The sequence below is a fragment of the Lissotriton helveticus genome, chromosome 4_1, assembly GCF_964261635.1.
Source record: "Lissotriton helveticus chromosome 4_1, aLisHel1.1, whole genome shotgun sequence".
NCBI lineage: Eukaryota > Metazoa > Chordata > Amphibia > Caudata > Salamandridae > Lissotriton > Lissotriton helveticus.
Genome location: NC_136063.1, coordinates 1,822,974,514 through 1,822,996,616, shown reverse-complemented (window position 1 = coordinate 1,822,996,616; position 22,103 = coordinate 1,822,974,514). Strand labels below are relative to the sequence as shown.

General features: G+C 42.0%; 1 protein-coding gene across 2 annotated transcripts in view; it reads right to left on the bottom strand.

Moving 5' to 3' along the window:
• The window catches only part of SRPX2 (sushi repeat containing protein X-linked 2), a 454,362-nt gene that overhangs the window by 409,746 nt on the left and 22,513 nt on the right, over nt 1–22,103 (bottom strand). For both annotated transcript variants that reach the window (XM_078688454.1, XM_078688455.1), the window contains exon 2: nt 3,232–3,409. In XM_078688454.1, coding sequence (XP_078544580.1) covers nt 3,232–3,334 — 103 coding nt within the window. In that variant the 5' untranslated portion in view covers nt 3,335–3,409. The remainder of the gene's footprint in view (nt 1–3,231; nt 3,410–22,103) is intronic.

Below are 22,103 nucleotides of genomic sequence, written 5' to 3'. Positions count from 1 at the left end.
CAATTTAGAAAAGTAGAGTCAAATTTAATAAAGTATTTGACAGCAAAATGACAAATATCCAATGAGTAGATCTGGAAATAGGCAATTTTAAAGTTTTAAGTAAAAATAATGTCTAGAAGCACAAAGAACCAACTGTGGGTATCTGGTCGCACCCGCCCGGGCCAAACTCATAAGTTCAGGCCACACAATGGAGCCCGTACTGGATACAGGGACCAAAATAGGCCCACTGAAGAAAAATTCCTTAAATTCTGTTTTATGTAGCTTTGCAAGATCCTGCATCAAAGATGCGTAGCACAGCGCCGGTTCCAAGGAGCTGCGGTGCTGTGATGCGAAGTCCTGTGTCGTGGTCCACGATGCCGTTGACGACGGGCTTGCAATACGAAGTACTGGATCGAAGATGCGTTGCACACAAGCAGTTCAATAAAAGTTGTGGGGCTGCCATACAGAGTCCTATGTCATCAGGGATGCTGTTTATCACATACCTGCAATGAGAATGGCTGCGTCGAGAATGCTTCGTGCAGCAGCGCTTCTGAGGAAGCAGCTAGCTGCAAGGTCCTGCTTTGGGGTTTTATCACACAGGAAATGTGTTGAAGGGGGGCAATTCTGCTGGCAGGACTCCAGCGGTGCTGGCAGAGCACCTAAGGGCCTTTTTCCAAGGTAATCTACAAAAGGGACTATTAGATATTTTTCACTTCAAAGATTATCAATCTCTGTCACTTCTGTATATGTGAATACTGTTTTGTACCCTTTAATTTGATTTATTGGATTATACATTTCTACAAAAAAAGAATACACCAGTTGTATACTTATTTTTGATTTATTCACTCCTGATTACACAAATTGATTTATAAAATTCATATGTTTGAGGCCACTGCCTCGGGCACTCACAAGTGATATTGTTAAGTATTGTATCTATATATCGAAATAAAATCCCTTGTAGGCACCTTTAATAGAAAAAATACTTTTAGAAAGTTGGCATTTTACTGCACTTTAGCCCTGCATGTCTGCTGCCTGGCTCCAATACACGTCTGTGGTGGGTGACAGCTGGGCCTTGTATATTTCCTCTAGACAGTCACACACAATGGGAGCTTAGGTGTGACTTGATGGGCCTTAATGAGCCATTAATTGGCGTGATGGTGAAGTAGAGATGAGCACTGCCTCACCTACACCTGACGAGGCTGTGTCCTGTCCCGGCACAAACGACTTCTTAACCCCCTGTAGTGAGTTGGAGCTAGGGCAGGAAGAGAGGATCTCCTCACACTTAAATCAATCAATTGAGATTTATAATACTCTGCTAATCACCCGATAGGTTCTCCAGGCGCTTTCAGGTCCATGGGGCTTATACAAAGAATCAGGTCTTGAGGGCCATTCGGAATTCCATAGGTGAGGTGATGGTCAGGAGGTGCGTGGGGAGGCTGTTCCAGGTTTTTGCTGTGATGTGGTAGAAGGAGAGTTCTCCACTTCTGCTTCAGTAGATGTACTTCAAAGCTGCTCTTTGAAGTCTCCCCCACTTCAAAAGCACTACTGGGAATAAAAACTGGAATTCTGACCCTACCAACTCAGTACACTTAAGGACCTGTGATACTCTGCCAGGAAGAAGGACTGCTGTGCTGCTGAAGGACCGCCACTCTGCTAGACTGCTGCTCTGGACAAACTGCTTTTCTACTGTGCTGACCTGGCTGCTGCCTGCTGCCTGCTGCCCTCCTTGCCTTGGTGACAAGGAATAGACCTATACCACTTGAACCCAGATTTGCCTCCTATTTGAAATCTCAAGGGCACAAAATACTTCCATTTACTACACAACCAGCACCTGGACTCTGCCATCTGTGAGTCTTGCCCTGCCAAGTTGTGCCAATCTAGTCCTGGACCCTTATGAGTGGGCCTAAAGTGCTGCAACTGCCATGAACTCATTGCATGCTGACTGCACGGCACAGCACCTTCCTTTAAGATGCATCTGCGAGGATCAAGTACATCGCCTGCCAACTGCACAACTCATTGTCACCAGCTGGAAGCTCGACTATGATGCATCGCCCCGTTGCAGCTCGCATCTCAAATCCGTCAACAACACAACAAAGTACTCTGCATTGGACCAAGTCTGGTCCCTGTATCTGACCCCCACTCCATCTCTGTTGGGCAGAACTTTTCACTTTGTCCCGATCAAGTGCGGCCAGATAGCCCTGCTTGGCGTTTTATGCTTTTAAGCACTATATTTCAAGTTATTCTTTCAAAATTCATATCTCCAGTTTGACTTATTGGATGTTTATCATTTTGGTCTTGTTTTGTTCATTAAATTGAGATCTGTTTTTCTAATCAGGTCTGGTATCTTTTTATGTAGTGTTTTTACTGTTTTACTGTTTAAAGTGTTGAACACATTGTCTCTTTAGGTATGCCTGCCTGCTCTGTGTCAAGCTACCAGGTGGTGAGCACAGGTTAATTTAGGGTGTGTTTGTGACTTACCCTGACTAGGACTGGGGTTCCTGCTTGAACAGGGTGCATACATCAGCCAACAAGAAACCCAATTCTAACATAGAGCAATCATCACCTCACAATAGCTTATGAGTAGCCTATAGTAATAAAATACACAAAGGAGAGTACCTGCACCCATTATTAAAGAGGTGAGGTGTCTTCACGAGGGTGTAACATCTTCACATAAAATGGAAAAATACACGTTTGTAAGAGAAGATAGACTTCTTGCATTCCAATTCCAAACCAATTAACCTTCAGAATACGATCATTCTAAGATTAGATATTCTAATTTATGATTTATCTTTACTGTTGAGCAAGTAATGTAGTTGATGATTCTATACACTCCTTACTTCAGTGTTTATTTTATTCCTTTCCAGTTGCTTAACACTCACACAAGAATATTTTGCTTCTCTTCTACCGTAGTATTCATCTACATTCTCATTTTCTTTTTACTTTTTTGTGCCCTAGCCTCTCTCTGGACCACCAAAAATCTGTATCATTCTTGTTATTTTGCTACTCAGACGATCACTATCTCAAACTTCATGACATATTTGCTCTACTGTGAGCCTCTGATTGGTAAAATAAGCCATTATTTCAACAGTCTTTTACCGGGATCTTGGAAGGATCTGGCTGTCTTCTTCCTCCCCTTCTCAGGGTAGAATAATAAGTGGAAAAGGCAGTTCAGATGACATGTTCTTCAAGCAACAATGAAGATCAATATTAACTGCAATTTAAGGCAAAGACAGAGAACAGGACCACACTTACCTTCAGAAGCCAATGGTGATGCAAGACGTGTGTAGAAGAGCAGTAAAAGGGCTGTCGACAGAGCCATCTTCAGAGGCAGAGGATTTGCTGCCAGGAGCTGCATTAACTGAAGTGGTCTGCCTCCTTTGGAGGTTGAAATGAAGTAACTTTAAGAATCAGCAGCAAGACGAGCAGAAGCCTACAAGCAATGAACATAACATTAGCACTTGGATAAACCTGCATTGATTCTTACTCACTTAATACAAAGTAAAGCTAAAAAAGTATTTGAAACTTATTATGTCTTTCTTTGCTTGACTAACTGAAAATGTACATGTGCTTTGTACATGCATAATAATAAACAACTGTATGTTACTCAAGCATTGTGACATAGAGTGTCCTTCTGGTGCGAGTGGCAGCGTGTGTGTGAAAACCAGGCCTCATGTTGGTGTGAATGTTGTGCTTGTACTCAGCTATCTTGCTTTGCACCTTTCATCACCACAGAATCAGATACGTAGCGGCAGATCCTGATCCCAAAGCAAAGGATCTATCAGGCATGAGACTGGAAACATCAAGTGACAGCCACCCGCCTGCAATTTTAAGGGGGATTAGAGATCCCCCCGCAGGTATTGCAGTGAGTGACTGCTCCCGCTGGCAAGGGGATGTCTGGTTGGTCCATGGAACCCCCTTTGGCCCTTTACAGAGGGCTGCTATCAGGAGGTGCACAGACAGTGTGCCATCTTTTAGGTGGCGCCCTGTCAGTGTGCCTCCTGACAGCTTCTTTGCCTCTGCGCCCACATCTATAATATCAATATGCACACAAAGATGCCCCCTTCTCACACTACGTACAATATGATTTTAACAACTACCAAATAAACAATTTCATTAAATCTGGTCAGGTACATTTATTTATACCTATTATTCATATATTTTTTTAGAAGCTAATATACTCCAGCAAAGAAACATGTGACGCTATTAGCAGCATTGCTCGTATTACCTGGCATTTTATTACCTTTATAAATGCTGCAAGCCTCCCCTTCGGTTCTATTACAAAACAGTAGTACATTATGTGTAGGTCCTTATGGAACGTTGTTGTTTCAATAGGTGGAAGCCACAGCCACTTGGGAATATGGCGGCGTAGCCCAGCTGCAATATGAAAGTGGACTATAAACAAGGTAGGGGAGGCTTGCAGCATTTATAAATGTAATAAAAATGCCAGTTAATACGAGCAATGCTGCTAATAGCGTCACATGTTTCTTTGCCACATAGGATAAAAATAAACAGAGACAGAAATTCCTCCGCCCCTCTCCCACAGCGCCAGTCCGCGCAGACGGAGGTATGGAATTTTTTTAATTATTTCTACCTAGATCACGACCGAATGAAAAATACATAACTTATACTTAGAAGTAATATGTGGTTAATTTCTAGATTGTAAAGAGCGCCATCCACTATTCGAAGAAAAGAGTGAATCTATCGACAGAAGTGACCAATGGTCACCTGCTTAGGAAAACACAGGTACAAATACACTTTGTCCAAACGTCATGATAGCTAGGGAAGAGGTTAACGGGTTGTCATTAAAACTTTGTTTTTTTGCATCCTAAACAGATGATTAACAGAGCCCTGATGAGGGTTTGGGGAGTAGTGACCCAAACCTGAAACGCGTCGGCAAACCCATCAAGAGCCAACTCTACATCTAGTGTTTTTGATTAAGTGACACAAGCTTTGTAGCTCTTGTTATGAATCATGGTTTTTTAGGACTGTAAACAATGAAATGATTTAGTGTATTTCAAATTGATGAATTGGATTTTGTACATGTTTGTTGGATGTCATTTTGATTTGTTAGATGTTATTTCCTTAGGTGTTGTTGTAATGTTTCATGCGAATTTGAAAAGTAATTTGCTGATTGAATAAGATTGTATGTGTATTCTTTTACTGCATTTAAAATGTTCTGGAGTATATTAGCTTCTAAAAAAATATATGAATAATAGGTATAAATAAATGTACCTGACCAGATTTAATGAAATTGTTTATTTGGTCGTTGTTAAAATCATATTGTAAGTAGTGTGAGAAGGGGGCTTCTTTGTGTGCGTATTGATATTATAAAACGGTCCAGCCCTCCCTCAGCCCCTCCAAGGACCTAACTCCTTTCGTGCGCAATTTAGAGCGGATGCTGATCCACGAGAGTATATAGGGGTAGAAACTAGACTTCAGGTGTGGAAGGATTATAGATCCTTCAAAGATTATGGCAGAAAAAGATACACTCTCTTTTAGCAAGAGTCATATTCAGTCTCTTATAGCCTCTTCACCGTTTGGATCTATCGCTTTAAGTACTAATGCAAAGCAGCAGCAGAACGAGTCGGAGAATTTATTTATTTATTTATTTATTTTTATTTGCGTGTTTGTATCGCGCTAGGATCACCTCCCGAAGGAGTATCTCCGCGCCTTTGGCAGCTAAAAAAGCAACTAACAGATCCTGGCCATAGATGTTATTATTCAGTTTTGAAATAGGAAAGTTTTCAGTTGTTTCCTAAATGGGAGGTGATCCTTGCACAATCTCAGGGTTAGTGGGAGGCTATTCCACAGAGTTGGGCCAGCAATTGAGAGGGCTCTTTCTCCTTGTCTTGCTTTTTTTGCTCTTGGAACGTGAAGCAAGGCCTGCTCACTAGATCTCAGGGAGCGTGTAGGTATGTACCGGGAGAATTTATTGGTCAGGTATGCCGGGCCCTTCCCCTGTAAACATTTGTGCATTATGCAGCAGGTCTTAAACTTCACCCTCTGTTTGATAGACAACCAATGCAGCTTTTTCAGAAGAGGTTTAGAGGGGGGGCGAGGGGGTCGGTTTAGAACCAGGCGGGCAGCAGTATTTTGTATCACCTGGAGCCTGGAAATTACTGCTTCATTTGCTGACAGCAACAGTCCATTGCAGTAATCCAGGCGACTCAATACTAGAGCCTGCGCCAGAGTTCTCCTAGTAGAGTCTGGTAGCAGAGGAAATACCTTCCTTAGCATCCCAATATTATGAAAACAAGAGCGCATCACTTGATTGCCATGTTGTTTTAAGGAGAGCTCCTGATCTAGCCGGATGCCGAGGTTTTTCACTACCTGCTTTGCAAAAAACACGTGAGAACCGAACTTCACGGATATTTTCTATTAAAACATTTGCAGGGTGGAACCATTCCCTGGGGACTCCACTTTAAGAACACACCTGTCATTTTTGTGGAAGACACTGAATATAAAAAGGGATTCAGCTTCATAAATACAAAGTGTAGCCGGGACCTGATGGTCCACACCATCAAGACGGCCCAAAGGTTATGTGTGAAGGAGTTGGAGGAAATAGAGGAATTGACAAAAGCCATAGCTAACAACCCGGCAGTTACGGATGCCAAAACTCTTCTTGACAAAATTGAAAAGGACATACAGGTCTTTAAAGACATTAGGATCAATATTAAAAGTCTGAAATACGAGAAGGATATCAAATCCTTCAAAATAGAACAAGTATATCCTTTTTTAAAAGAGGATTACTATACCCAGGCAGAATCACGCAGGGCGCTGTACGATTATCAAGGCAGATCTCGAAATCGTTTCACCACCTTTTCTGAGACGTCGTCATCAGAATCATCAGATACACATTCAAGAGGCAATAATTCACGTAAACAGGTGACTTTTTTAGAGAAGGGCCAACAAGGAAGAACCAGGTACAAAGCCTCTTGGGAGATGCGAACACGCACACGGTTTTACAGATCATATAGAAACCAAACGTGGTCGTTAATCTATCTGAACGGGTGCTAACTAATCACGAGGAATCTTTATTAAATCTAGGCCTCAAATTTGTCCCGTGCAAACATACAGACTTTACGAAATTAAAAATAGAAACTTTGGACTTCTGTAGAAAATTGAGGCTTAAAGCCTTCTTTTTTAATCAACCAGCATCTGAAAATATTGAGGCAACAGGGCTAAGGAATAAATCCAAATTTGTTCCATACCTAAATATCCCGAAACAGATCCAGGCGTTTGAGCAAATCCTGATATCTTCGATTAATAAAATGGAGAGAACCAAAAGATATCTGCCCCCCAATATTAGCAAGGGACAACTACAGGCAATACAAAGTCTTAAAGAAGACCCCTCCCTGGTCATAAAACAGGCGGACAAGGGGTGAGCGGTCGTGATATGGCCTCGCGACAAATATGTCGCTGAAGGCTTGAAACAAGTTAGCAATACTCAATGGTACCGAGCTCTAAAAGAGGATCCAATGAAGCAGATTCAAGGGCTGATTGCTGAAGTGTTGGACCTAGGTAAGGAAGAAGGCTTTTTGGGCAAAAGGGAATTTGAATTTTTAAATAAAAAATTCCTGCGAATACCGGTTTTATACCTCTTGCCCAAAATACATAAAAGCTTAGCCGAACCACCAGGGCACCCGATTGTATCGGGTTGTGACTCCTGTTTGGAGCTAATATCCAAATATGTGGATGTTTTTCTAAAGCCCTTCTTGAAAGAAGTGAGATCGTATCTTAAAGATACTACGGACTTTTTAACAAAAGTGGAAGGAACAGGATTTGATCCATTAAAGCAAATAATGGTGACTATGGACGTTAAGTCCCTTTATACACAAATTCCCCAAGAGGAAGCTCTGGAGGTAATTGAGTTGTATTTAGACAAAAGGGACAAGCCACATAGGGTGCCTACTTCATTTATCTTGAAACTTGCAGAGATAGCACTTAAAAAGAACTACTTTTTATTTAATGATAAGTTCTATATGCAGGTCAAGGGCACTGCCATGGGGTGTCCTTATGCCCCAGAAATGGCGGTGCTTTACATGGCACAGTATGAGACCATGTTTGTGGAGAATAACAACCCATACATTAGAAACATCATACAGTGGTGGCGCTATATAGACGACGTCTGGCTTCTGTGGCAGGGAAGCCAGACCGAGCTGTTGGCGTTCCACGAATGGATCAATACCAGACATGGGGATATCAAGTTCTCCATGGAGGAAAGTACCACGAGAATGACTTTTCTTGATGTGGAGTTGACCTGTGTTGATGGAGTATTGAAAACATCTTTAAATAAAAAATCAACTGATAAGAACACTATCTTGCACCACAAAAGTTATCACCCCAGAAGTTTAAAGGCAAATTTGCCTTATGGCCAAAAGCTGCGCATTCGGAGGAATTGCTCAGAGATAGGGGACTACGACCACCATGCCCAATTGTTCTGCAATGAGATGATCCATAGAGGATACCCAAGGAATCTTTTGAAGCATTCCTACAAAAGAGCTCGATTTACTCCCCGAGAAGCATTATTGCAAACGAAAGAAAAGAAGGAGTTAGATCGATTGGTTTGTGTGACCACTTTTGGGCCGGATACGCACAAGCTTAGACAAGCTGTGCTCAAAAATTGGCACCTTATGGAGGACCTGGAGTGTCCCTTCCCGCGCCCCATTTTTGCATACAAGAAGACTCGGAGCTTGGGACAACAAATTGTTCGAGCTGATCTTCCCAAGCCTCAACCAAAACATGATCTTCTTGCCTTGTGGGACATGAAACCAATAGAAGGCCATCATAAATGTGGCAATTGTGTTTCATGTGGTAGTACTATTGAAGGAATCGAGTTTCAACATCAGGGAGTAAAATGGAAACATCTTGGTTTTTCGAACTGCAAGACACGTAACGTAGTTTATGTGATAATTTGCCCCTGTCGCAAGATTTACATAGGCAAAACAAACCAGCAGGTCAACTTGCGTATAGGGCAGCACAGGTCAAGAATAAAAAAGAAAATACTGACTGCGCCCATGGTAGAACATTATGTGGAGATGTCCCATAATGAAAATGATTTCAAGTGGTCAGTCCTTTTCACAATGAATAACGCACAGCGCCCTGTTGACATTGACAAGAAGCTTCTTGAAACAGAAGCATATTTGATTTTGAAATTTAATTGTATAATGACTGGGCTGAATAGTATGTCGGAATTGTCAAGAATCTGAGGTTTGGTGTCCCACTGCTGGCTCGCAGGTGCTGTGGTTACAGCAACATGCTGCATCTAAATGGCATGGTCTTGAAAAAATAACGGGACGTACTAGAAAGATGAATGTCTATTAGCCACCATCTAAAAGCCACCGTCTGGCAATAAAGCTATTGACGCTTTAAAGAATGTCCCCTCCGAACGAATGTGGTAATTGTTTTGCCTTGGACTATCTGAATATTTTCGGTTAGTCCACGGTAATATAAAAATTCCAATCTGGCCAATAAAGCTAGTGACGCTTTAAGTAATGTCCCCTTCAAACAAATGTGGCAATTGCTTTGCCTTGGACTATCTGAATAATTTCGGTCAGTCCACGGTAATATATAAAAATTCCGTTTGGAACTACGGCTCCCATGATGCATCTAAACATAAGACTGGACTCTTTAAGCATTTCAAAATGGTCGCCGGGCTCATACATGGCGAGTGAAGGAAGCAGCAGTATTGATTTCGTCTAAGCGGAGCAGACCGTATTTTCAGGTAATGCACAGACATATGCGCAGTGCCAGCCCGCAGATTCAGACTAAAACGGAGAGAACGCGACTGATATATTATCGCGCCTCTCTTTCCACAGAGTGATTAATTCCTTCTGGAACGACTTTAAACATATGAGTAGAAACAGAGGCGAGCCTCAGAAACGCCGAGCCCCGGACGGGGCAGCAGACGGGGACGAGAGGAACCACCTCGGTTTAACAAAGAAAACAGGTAGGATAGGAGACCATTGCGCCACACAAACGGTTCTATTACAAAACAGTAGTACATTATGTGTAGGTCCTTATGGAACGTTGTTGTTTCAATAGGTGGAAGCCACAGCCACTTGGGAATAGGCGGCGTAGCCCAGCTGCAATATGACAGTGGACTATAAACAAGGTAGGGGAGGCTTGCAGCATTTATAAAGGTAATAAAAATGCCAGTTAATACGAGCAATGCTGCTAATAGCGTCACATGTTTCTTTGCCACATAGGATAAAAATAAACAGAGACAGAAATTCCTCCGCCCCTCTCCCACAGTGCCAGTCCGCGCAGAAAGAGGTATGGAATTTTTTTAATTAATTCTACCTAGATCACGACCGAATGAAAAATACATAACTTATACTTAGAAGTAATATGTGGTTAATTTCTAGTAAAGAGCGCCATCCACTATTAGAAGAAAAGAGTGAATCTATCGACAGAAGTGACCAATGGTCACCTGCTTAGGAAAACACAGGTACAAATACACTTTGTCCAAACGTCATGATAGCTAGGGAAGAGGTTAACAGGTTGTCATTAAAACTTTATGTTTTTTTGCATCCTAAACAGATGATTAACAGAGCCCTGATGAGGGTTTGGGGAGTAATGACCCAAACCTGAAACGGGTCGGCATACCCATCAAGAGCCAACTACTACATCTAATGTTTTTGATTAAGTGACACAAGCTTTGTAGCTCTTGTTATGAATCATGTTGTTTAGGACTGTAAACAATGAAATGATTTAGTGTATTTCAAATTGATGAATTGGATTTTGTACATGTTTGTTGGATGTAATTTTGATTTGTTAGATGTTATTTCCTTAGGTGTTGTAATGTTTCATGCGAATTTGAAAAGTAATTTGCTGATTGAATAAGATTGTATGTGTATTCTTTTACTGCATTTAAAATTTTCTGGAGTATATTAGCTTCTAAAAAAATATATGAATAATAGGTATAAATAAATGTACCTGACCAGATTTAATGAAATTGTTTATTTGGTCGTTGTTAAAATCATATTGTAAGTAGTGTGAAAAGGGGGCATCTTTGCGTGCGTATTGATATTATAAAACGGTCCAGCCCTCCCTCAGCCCCTCCAAGGACCTAACTCCTTTCGTGCACATCTATAATATGGCGCGTGGGCAGATGCAAAGAGAACCCCTCATTTGCATGGGGCCACACCCCTAAGCAAATGAAGAAACACCCTCTGGTGATGGAGCTGGCGCTTTATGTGCGCCAGCGTTATTGGTATTACAGAAGGGGACACAAAACCTGGTTGTTCGAACAATAACAACTTGAACGACCTGTAATCCTCTGCTACCTTTATGCTGTGTCTCGGCGCCGGGCAACCCTTTTTGGGTAGCTGTTGCGCCTTACAAGTTTAAAAAATAAAATAAAATAAAATAAACACACAGGCGTCTGCTGCCCCTTCTATAATACCAAAGTGCCCAAGGGGCAAGCAAAGCATCTGCAGACACCTGTTGTGCCCCCGGGGCACTTTGGTAATACGGTCCCTGGTATAAATCTGTCCATGCTGTTATTAATCGCCAGTATTTGGTGGGGAAACACTGTCTGAAATGTGAGATTATGGTCCCCTCACTCATGATGTGGGCTTATTCTGATAGGCTATTATTTTACCAGGATAGGTTGGTGTATCGGTAGTCTGCATATTCTCGTATAACAATTTTTGTATGAAGAAATCAGAGTGATATTAACCCTAACTCTTTCTAAATTAACATATGTAATGAAATGTATGTCCAGGCTGTGTTAGAGTTTTTTGTGACTACTATTTGAAGTCTCTGAAATCATATTAGGAGGTTTAATATGTTTTTCATGTTTGTGGAGACAAATCCCAATCCACTGGAAAATGACAAGAGCCGAGTGCTCTACTCTACAATAATGTTTCTTTTATTGGCACAACATGATTAATCGCTAATAGGTTTGTGCCTCTGACATTACAAGCAGTACAAAAGGGGGTGGTGATGGACGGAGATTCTGAATCAATCAAACACTCACACCCAGTCAAAAGATCTGGGTTTAATCCATCACCGTTCTTTAGCCCACTCTGCCATCCCAGTTCAGACATGGCTATATGCAAATCAGTCTGACCCTGTGCCTCATGGGAACAGTCCAGCCCGAACTGCCAAGCCATGTCTTCCCTGGACCGGAAACAAGCTTCCGAGGACCGGTTTCTGGCATTCCAGCCGTCTTCAGCCCACTTGCTTGAATCCAGTGGCAAAGTGAGCAAGATACATTACAAAGCAGCACATACTGCAAAATACTGCATATGGATATGCCTCATTTAATTATTTTTCATATTAAGGTGTATTTTGTTATTTTGTTCAAGATGGTTTGAATCCCAAACAGTCACAATTTGAGAACAACCGCAATACCGCTCATGCACTGGAAGCAAATGATGCGGAACACCAATCACCTTCTCTTTTTAATCAGCTGTATCGATAAGTGTAGTGGTTTGAAAAACTGTTTTAAAGTATCTGTGTTCTTGGAAAACACATCTCTAATTCATAACACAATGGCTTAACCTCTTGTATGTCCTATGCTTCCAAGACATACAATTTCGTATAAGTTCAATTTTGCCATACATAAATAGGAGTCCCCTTGCCACCCTCGATGTGAAATAACCATGACAGGACCAGAGAAGATTAGGAGTGTGTGGAGTGGGATAGATCTACTTTAAAGAGAATGTACTTTACATACATTTGAGCAGTTTTTGAGTGTTCGCTGGCCTTGAGCAACAGTTCAACTAGTAGAAAGCGTATGCCTCTGTCCCTGTTAGGGTAGATTGGAAATCACAGTTGAGAGATCTCACTGAACTAACTCAGCCTCCCAACGTGGGGCTGCAAAAGGCCAAAAGCAATCTCTCAGTAGCCAATAGGATGCCCCATTGAACTGAACGCTCATTATTGAAAACCACAGCAATCAGCAGGTCACAAGTACGAATCCTGGGAGAGTTATCTCAACCTTCCTCCCTTCGGTGAATTGGGTACCATTAAACTAGGTAATAGTAAAACCTATTATATATTGTGGTTAGAAACACTGGAAGTGTGACATGAAGAGATATATATCAAATCAGGAGTTTGTTAAAGCGCGACTACTCACCCGTAAGGGTCTCAAGGCGCTAGGGGTGGGGGGGGGGGTTGGGGGGTGCAGGTTCCATTCCATCAAGGAGGGGGTCTGTCGAAGAGCCAGGTTTTGAGGTTTCTTGCGAAGATGGGGAGCGATGTTGTCTGTCTGAGGTGGAGCGGAAGGGCGTTCCATGCTTTGGCCGCGAGGAAGGAGAAGGAGCGGCCTCCCGATCTGGTCTTTCTGGTGCGGGGGACCACAGCGTAGGAAAGCTGGGCTGATCGTAGGGTCCTTTGGGGTGCGTGGAATTTGAGTCGGCTGTTCAGGTATGCTGGTCCGGTGCCGTGGAGGGCCTTGTGTGCGTGAGTGAGCATCTTAAAGGTGATTCTCGCCTCGACGGGGAGCCAGTGGAGTGTGCGCAGGTGCTGGGAGATGTGGCAGTGTTTTGGCAGGTTGAGGACCAGTCTTGCGGCGGCGTTCTGGATGTTCTGTAGCTTGCGGATGAGGTTTTTGTTTATTCCGGCGTAGAGTGCGTTGCCGTAGTCGAGTCTGCTGGTGATATATTGAAACACTTTATTTGACCTGAATTGGTATAAATGTGATATCAACTTAAAACTAACTTTTAAATTGTTTAGAAGTGCTTTGATACCCTTATGAGATAGATCTACCACGTGTTATTAAAAATCCGAAAATAATAATAATATGGTTGTCTTATCTTATTGCCTCCATGAGTGGATTGAAGGCCAGTTTCTGAGGTGGAAGAGAAACGCCCACCAGTGAATGGCACAGGCACGGGCATGTCAAGGCACTCCTGTCATGTCAGGGACCTCTTTAGAAACAATAAAGGCTTAGTACCCACTTCCATTTCAATATCTACATCACTTCTTGAAATTAGTAATTCAAGGCTCAGCTTGTGCTAATATTGACCAAGGAAAGAGATATGAAGCAGTTAATTGAGAAGTCCACCCATGTCTGATACGGGACATCCTTTACCCTAGGAAAGTACCTTAGTTCATTCAAGCCCTCTGCTAATGTGTAACATGTGCTCTCCTAGTGGGGTGAGGGCTGGTGAGGCTTACCAAGCTAAGTTATTGGATACCTTAAAAACTGCATCACACAATGCAGTGATATGCCTTTCCTCCACATTCAGCAAGGCCAAGGAATTCAATTATTAAACTTTAGAAATAATGCCATCCCTGAATTATTGTCATAAGAAAACATTGCTCATTATTGTACGTTTTTGTTGTTGTTGATATTATGGGTTGGACGGGGGTATTGCTTTCTGTTGCCCACATTTATTACAACAGAGAAGCATGGTGCACTGGAGCAAATCTATTACTATAACGCAAATAATGTACAAAGGTTGTTAGGGTAATCTGAAGGGAAAGCGGATTTATAATTCTGTGAATCCATTTAGGGAGTCAGATATATACTCTGGAGAAAAGGATAAACAGTTGACAATGATTACAGCTTATGTTCCATGGAACTAATGAAAGACCCCCAAACTACATATTTTCTAGATGACATCTAGGTTACTAAGTGAACAAAAGACATGGACAGTATCACAAAACATGTTTGACTAGAGCCATTTCATGTCCTTGGTGATTAGTTCAATTTGTAATTGGTGCAAATACCTTTTACCGCCATATTTCAAAAGCAGTTTTCTGGAGGTGGTAATGTGGGATGAAATGAAATTAAATGAAACGAGGGATTTATAAAGCGCGACAAAACCCTAAGGTATCTAGGCGCTGGATATACCAGTAGGCAGTAGTTTTAGGAAGGTGCATTAATGAAGCCAGGTTTTTAAATGCTTTCTAAATTGAAGCAGGTTATGTTAGTTTTTAACCCCTTCACTGCGCGCGTCGGCCAACGGCCGTCGCGAGCACTACCTCGGTAGTGCTGCGCACGTCCGTTGGCTAACGCGGCCCCGCCCACTCCTTTAAACCGCCGCACCTCTGCAGAATTCGCGCCGCAGTTAAGCGGTTAAGGGAAGTGGGCAGGGAGTTCCAGAGTTTAGCAGTGGTGTAGGCAAAACTTTTGTCTCCACATATTACTATTGAAATCTTTGGGATAGATAGGTTGCCACTGTTAGATGATCTTAGTGATCTGCCTGGGATGTAGGGTCTAAAAAGTTGCAACAATTGCCATGGACCATTGCCATTGGTGGCCTTAAATGCAATACATAAGGCCTTAAACTGAATGCGCTTAATGATGGGCAGCCAATGAAGCCCTGCGAGAACCTTGGAAGCTGAATCGAAGCGAGTAAGCCCAAGCAGAACTCTGGCAGTGGCATTTTTAGTAGTTTGCAGTTTGTGTAGACTGCAAATGTTTGTCCACATTTGTTGTTCATTATGTGGTTGTTGTAGTGATGTGTTCTGTTCTTCTTGTACTGCTGCGGTTTGTGATGTCTTAATGTATTACGATTTGTTGTTTTGTAAGGTGGTTGTTGCATTGTATTATGTTTTGACTAATTTGGTGTTTTGTTCCCTGTTATGTTTTAATTGTGCTGTTATGTTGATTTGTGTATATTATTCTATTGTAGTCTATTGTTTTAATGAGATATATCATCAAATACTGTTTCATTACCAGCCAAAAGCATCAATAGCCTTTAAAGTTCTTATGACAAGCAACCATTAACCACTCTCTAAGGTGGTGAAATAGAGCTGCCCGGACAGCAATTCAACTACTTAAGGCACTATTCAACCCTAAACTGTGGAAAAGGTGGTGTCTAAAATTAGAGGGTAACAGTTCATAAAGGGGGTTCCGGACCATTGTGCTCCGGACAGAGTAAAGGTTAGCGGAGCGAAAAACAGGGGTTAGGGAAATAATTTTTAGTTGGTCTCAAGATGCATATATATTAAAGGGGAATTTCCTTATTTGGAAAAGTTACCCTCAACCACCCATGAATGTGTCATGTTTCATCATTGGGCGTTTTTGCTCCTCGTGGGGTCGGAGGCTGCAATACCCCACGGGCCCCTCGAGATGGCTCTTTGGCGGAGATCTCTTTGTAAAAAATGCTGACATTGTGAGTGCGGGTGTGTGGAGCTAGCGAATCAATGAATCAGTGAGTTAAAATACCTTGGTAGTACCCAAAAAAAGACTTTTATTCCTGGGTCCACCGGGTAGAATAAAAACAAAAAACAAACTGAGATTTTCCACTAATGAGGAAATATAGTTTGGTTTAGATAGTGTGTGCAGTGAAAGGGTGTTTCACAATGGTCCATAAGGGATTCTCTGCGTTTCATCAGGACCAGGTATAATGTAAAGAGATAATTCGTTTTAGCAAAATTTGTTTCGTTTTTTTAAAACAGGGGAAAAACACCCTGGGGCAGATTTACAAGCCCCTTGTGACACATTTGAGGTGCCGTTGCGCTATTTCTGTGACGCAGCGGCAGCGTAAACCATGTGCCACGTTGCAACTAATTTACAACGTGATGCATCTAGGGAGATGCATCACGTTGTAAAGCCCTGCACCACATTAAACCTGCATCAGGTTTAATGTGTGCATGGTGGGCGTTCTGTCGGAAAAAGCCTTGTAAAAGTGAGGCAGTGAAATCTACAAGATTTTACTGAGTCACTTTTTAGAGGGCGCTGCGACGAAACACACAAGAAAATGAAAAAAAACTGTAAATGAACTGTAAATGAACTGTACAAATTCAGCAGTTCAGAAAGCATAAATGAAGCACATTTTTCTTTGTAATTCTGAAGAGTGATGGAAACAAAGATTTTAATAGGTTAGAAACGAATCAAGACACTTTGACTTGGTGATGCGCAAATGATTAATATTCACTGAAGCCCGTTCCCACACATCATAATTTTTGGATACAGTATAGTTTCATCATAAAAACTCTGTGTCTATGCAAATTTGGTGGCCATTTTAAAGGAAAATTAGCTGTCTGTAAATGACAGTGTGCTACCACAGGATGCTTTATTTACATTAGAAAATCACTCACCTCATGTCCATTAGGGTCGTTGTTCTAAAAAGTTTGGGAACCATTGTTCTAAACTAGATCCCGAGATTTAATCAGACAATAGATTTGAGACCTTTTGCCCAAATTCATTCACCTGTATCAGGCCAGTAGTGACGCTGTCTCCCTAATTTTCATACATATATATTATAATCTGCAAATCATATACACATATATCAAGAGTGATTTTAATGTTAAGACTGACCATAGTTAATATGTGTTAATGTTAAGTTAGGCGTAGTTAATGTTGGCCTCCCTTTAAATGACTCACACTAACAAAGAAATGTATTTTTCCCTGCGTATTCTTTCTCTCTTTTGTCTCATTTCAAGAGTCAAGCTGCATTCGTTTGAGTTAATTAGATTTTTACAATGTTTTGGTTTGTCTGAGAACTGCTTACCCAAATGCGTTCCATAGAGAGTGATTAGTGAATTTCCACACCTGTGCCTGGGGCAAGCTGACTGCAAAGTATCATCCTGCTACAAGATATCTATTGAAGGCTGTGCAGCTGAAACCTTCCATTGTTTGATTGCCTGGGAAGAAGACTGCAAATGTTTTCTCATAAATTGTGTGATTCTGATGGGTCTCCTCTCCCTGACAACCGTGGGTACTGTTGCAACTTGTTGAGAATTGTATGTTTTAATTGTGCATTGTTGAGCTAGTTAGATTCGGATTACTTTTTCCACTCTCCAGGGACTAGATGTCTTATTTGCTCCTGCTCAAAGAGTTAAACTCTTGAGCAAATCCAATCTCACTTACGTAATTGAATCTTCATGTGATTCTGTCTTTTAGTGGCTTTACTTATTGACACCTTCTGCTTGACCTCTCTCACAAATTTTCCTGATTTACTTTAGCATGGCATATTAGAGAATTGTCCATTCATGGGAGCCAAAATTTGATAAATGTTGCTCTGTGACAAATCTTAGTGTGTTCCTTTGTATTTGCTACATCTGAATTGCTTTGAATTATACTAAGCATTAAAATGATGATCATCGATTTATGACTAAATGTTTGAACCTCTACTAATTGGTTAATAAACCTTCATGGGTTGTAAAACTACTACTCTCTGTCATCCTTGTGGGATCTAATGTTCTTCAGTATTATTGATGTACTGATGATTTTTTTTAATCTCGTCCCGGGACAAAAGGTCCATCCGCTCGAGCACATCCTGTACTTGAGTTTGTGTCAACAGGATCTGTATGATGCAATTTCGATCCCTGCTGCAATATTCTGGTAGTAGAAATGGTTCCAGTTAGGGAATTAGAATTTACCCCAGTGTCAGTTATTATCTGCCCCTACCCCATCTGCATCCCCAAGGTCCCATGGTCCAGTTTGGAAATTTGGCAGTGCTTTGACATTCCTGAAGCAGTTGCGGTGTCTTAGGAGTGTGAGCCTGAGTAGGATAATGCAGACTTGACCATGAGTTGTGACTTGTTGGTTTCAGATGTGAAACAGACAGCTTTGGGTGTATGGGGGTCCTGTATGGGGGTCCGGGTGACCTATACTTTGGACCTATAAAATAACCAGTTGCCCTGCTGGAGGTGGTTGCAAAGTGAGGCCTGTCTTACCAGGTTGGTGGTTGCAAAGTGAGGCCTGTCTGACCAGATGTGGTTGTGAAAAGGAGTGGAATAAGAAATTGCTTACTATGGGGTGGCTGGATGAGAGAAGCCAGCATCTCAGGAGCTGTCTGGAAGCTACCAAACCCCCACGAGGGGAGAGGAGCTGCTTTAGAGGAAACACAACTGAGTATTCATAGGAAATGGCAGACACATTGAATGCTTAAGATTTTGGAGATGTGGCCATTTTGAAGGGAAGAAAAAAGATAATAAAAACACAATATCATATGTACAATGATAGGAAAGGATATAAGCCCTTATGGATATAACATCACACCACCTGACAGACTGCAGGTCCCCCTCCCCTACTTAATCAAGTGTCCAAACCAGGTGGTCTTGAATCCACTTTATTACATCATATGTGTATACCAAGCCAAAGTAAGACTGTTCTCTTAAAAATCACTCTCAGAACCAGATACTGCATTTGCACCATTGCCCATTACATGCATAAGCCTGGAAGAACATATGAGTATGAGTACACACCTAACCTGACCAATTCAACTTACACTTGTCCAGAACACAGTGTTAATCAAACCTTTTTCTTACTAAGGAAATAAACTTAACAGAAATACAGTATTCTTTTTTATATAAATGCATAAAACTGCCTGGTCAATAGAATAGTTCTACTTTATTTATGTGGTAGCTGCTCAGTGCCGGGCGCCAGGGGCTGGCATAGCTCACGTGTTTTAGGGGTGCCCGGTGGCCATGACACTATGGGAGGAGGTTACGGATGCACTGACTGGCATCACGGGGCATAAGGGTCTTTTCACCTAGGAGAGTCCTTGGCCTGTTCCAACGTAGCAAGACAGAGCACGCAACAAACTGATTCATAGACCTGGCACTGCTTATAATCTACAGGTCCATTACTATGCATTGGAAAGCTAACACACTACCGGGACTGAAGCATAGGTGCACAGCGATACTTACATAGGATAAGGCTGGGTCTGTGGCGCTCCGCAGAGAGGAGACTCGAGGGTTGCGCAGGGTCCCCATAGCTACAGAATGGGACACATTGCTTCACAAGCGGCAAGAGTTTAAGGAGGATCTCCCTGACTGAAGGGAAACATATACCGATTACTAGTTGCTACTAATCTATACGTGCCTGGCAATTACTCTATTTCTGTCTCCAGGAACTAAGTCCTACACAAATGATAGGAATGTAGTGAATGGAGCTGATACCCAGCGAGCGCACAGCTCCGCCCCAAGGGAAACAAGGGTATACACCTGGGGGAGGGACACTTGAAGGGGAGACAATGTATTATTTTTCTTTTTTCAGTAATTTCATCCAGAATTGTAACTGCCATGACCTAAAAGTTCCAATTGTTTGTTTATCAGTTATACTTTTGACATACTACTCCAGTCGAATTTACTATGCTGTCATAAATTCGCAGTTACCACTGTAAGATTCTTGCCCATGGACGTGTTACACAGATCAGTTTGCTTGTAATTTGCTTCTGTGCTGCTAAGATGAAAATCAATAAAAAATTGGTTTAATCAAAAAAATGTAAGTGGTACCTGAATTTATCACACTACCGTAACAAAAAACTTTCAAGATTAAGGCTTGACAGTTTGAACCACTACCCATTGAAAGTCAAAGTTTAACATTGATGTATTTGTTGAGCTTGCAGTACTACCTGGCACTTGTGGTTCGTCAGACGATAGCAGTTCTTGTTACAAGAAAGCGTAGTTACTCACAGTCCCATTGGCTCCAGAGAATGGGTCTAACACTGGATTGCCTGTCATTAGATGGAAAATCTAGTCATACCTCTCTAATACGTCTTTTGTGATTTTAGATCTGGTTGGATCTGGCAACCTTAAAAAACAATTGCTATCATCATGTATTATTACAGAGATTTCGCAATGCTTGATTGTATTGCTAGATTAATTTCACTTAGGTAACTCACAAACAGATAGCTGCCTCTTGATTGTTCGTCTCTGCGTGATAGCTTGTGTATTCATGCAGACTCCTAGTAAGGCAGATCATTGAGTATACTCTAAATTTTTTAAGGTAGTGAAGTACCATAATTTTGGCTCCATCCTTTTACATTTGGCTAGGCAATATACTTACCTGTGGCCTTAGGTGCTTTTGTGATGCAATTATATTAAAGAGATATGGTGCACTAAAGGTATAGAAGGTGCATTTATTGTGTGTGTTTTTGGTGTATATATATGTTTGCATATTTAAAAGAAATTCATTTTGAGAAACATCTGGGTTGCTGATATTAATCTTCTATAGGTTTAGATTGTAAGGTGGTGTGCTAAAATACATTTAATGTTGTGCATTCGCCAGGGATTTGTGAGAAGTAATCATATATGTGTTCAATGCTTTCTTTATAAATTGTAACCAGTTGTTGTTTTTAGATTAATAATATATGTATTAGTTACTGTGCCCCATATAAGAGTACTAGTGTTACCGCAAACAAATGATGGCCAGAATTCAGAATAAATCCTGCATTCACCCCAAGTCAAGAGAGCTGGGTTAAATCCATTGTTCTATTGCTCACCATGCCACCTCAGTTTAGCCCAGCCATATGCAAATCAGTATTGTCCCTGTTCCTCATGGGAACAGTCCAGCCCGAACTGCCAATCCAGGTCCTTCCTGGACCGGAAACAAGTATCCTGGGCCAGTTTCGGGGTATTACCCCTCATCAGCCAGGCCAGGTTAAATCCTGTGGCGCAGTGAGCAAAGGGCCCACATCTGGGCATACCCATCCCACTTAGGGTGAAAAGTGTTACGCAAGCAAATGATAGACGGATTGCTGAATAAATCATGCATTCACCACCAGTCAAGAGATCTGGGATAAATCCATCATACTTTTGCTCACCATGACACCCCAGTACAGACCCAGCCATTTGGAAATCAGTCTTGACCTTGTGCTTTATGGAAACAGTCCAGCCCGAACTGCCAAGTCAGGTCCTCACTAGGAGGAATTAAGCGCCGATTACCACTACCTGCTCATCTCCTGTAACCGAGTGAATGCACTATATTTCTGGAAGTGATTGCTGCCAATTTTTATTATTGCGCAAGACTACCACGATTCTAAAACATTTAACATAAGCAATCTTGTTTTTAAAATTGTACCGTACCTTATAGCCCGACTCCCTGGTCTGCCGCGGGAAGTCCCGTTTGAGCGGAGGGAGTGCAGGGACCCTCCGGGTTTCGGAGAGAGCATAGTCACCATTTCGGGAGTGGTGGGGACACGCTGTAGCTGTCACTACTTCCAGGGACAGCCTACTTAGCCTAATGCTCAGCAGGACGCACAGCAGCAGCGCACAGCGTGCGCGCCGCCGTTGTGCCGAAGGTGCGCCAAAGGCAAGCCCGTCTGCGCCCGTCAGTGCCCAAAACGCGCCTAGTGCCATAACCCCTGCTCAATTTTCAAAAATTAGCTTCTCTCGTGATGAAGTGCTGGGTTTAAACACCGGTAAATGTTTAACACCAACCATACTGCACGACCACCATGTCACCGATCCCATTGGTTGTCCATCCTGCG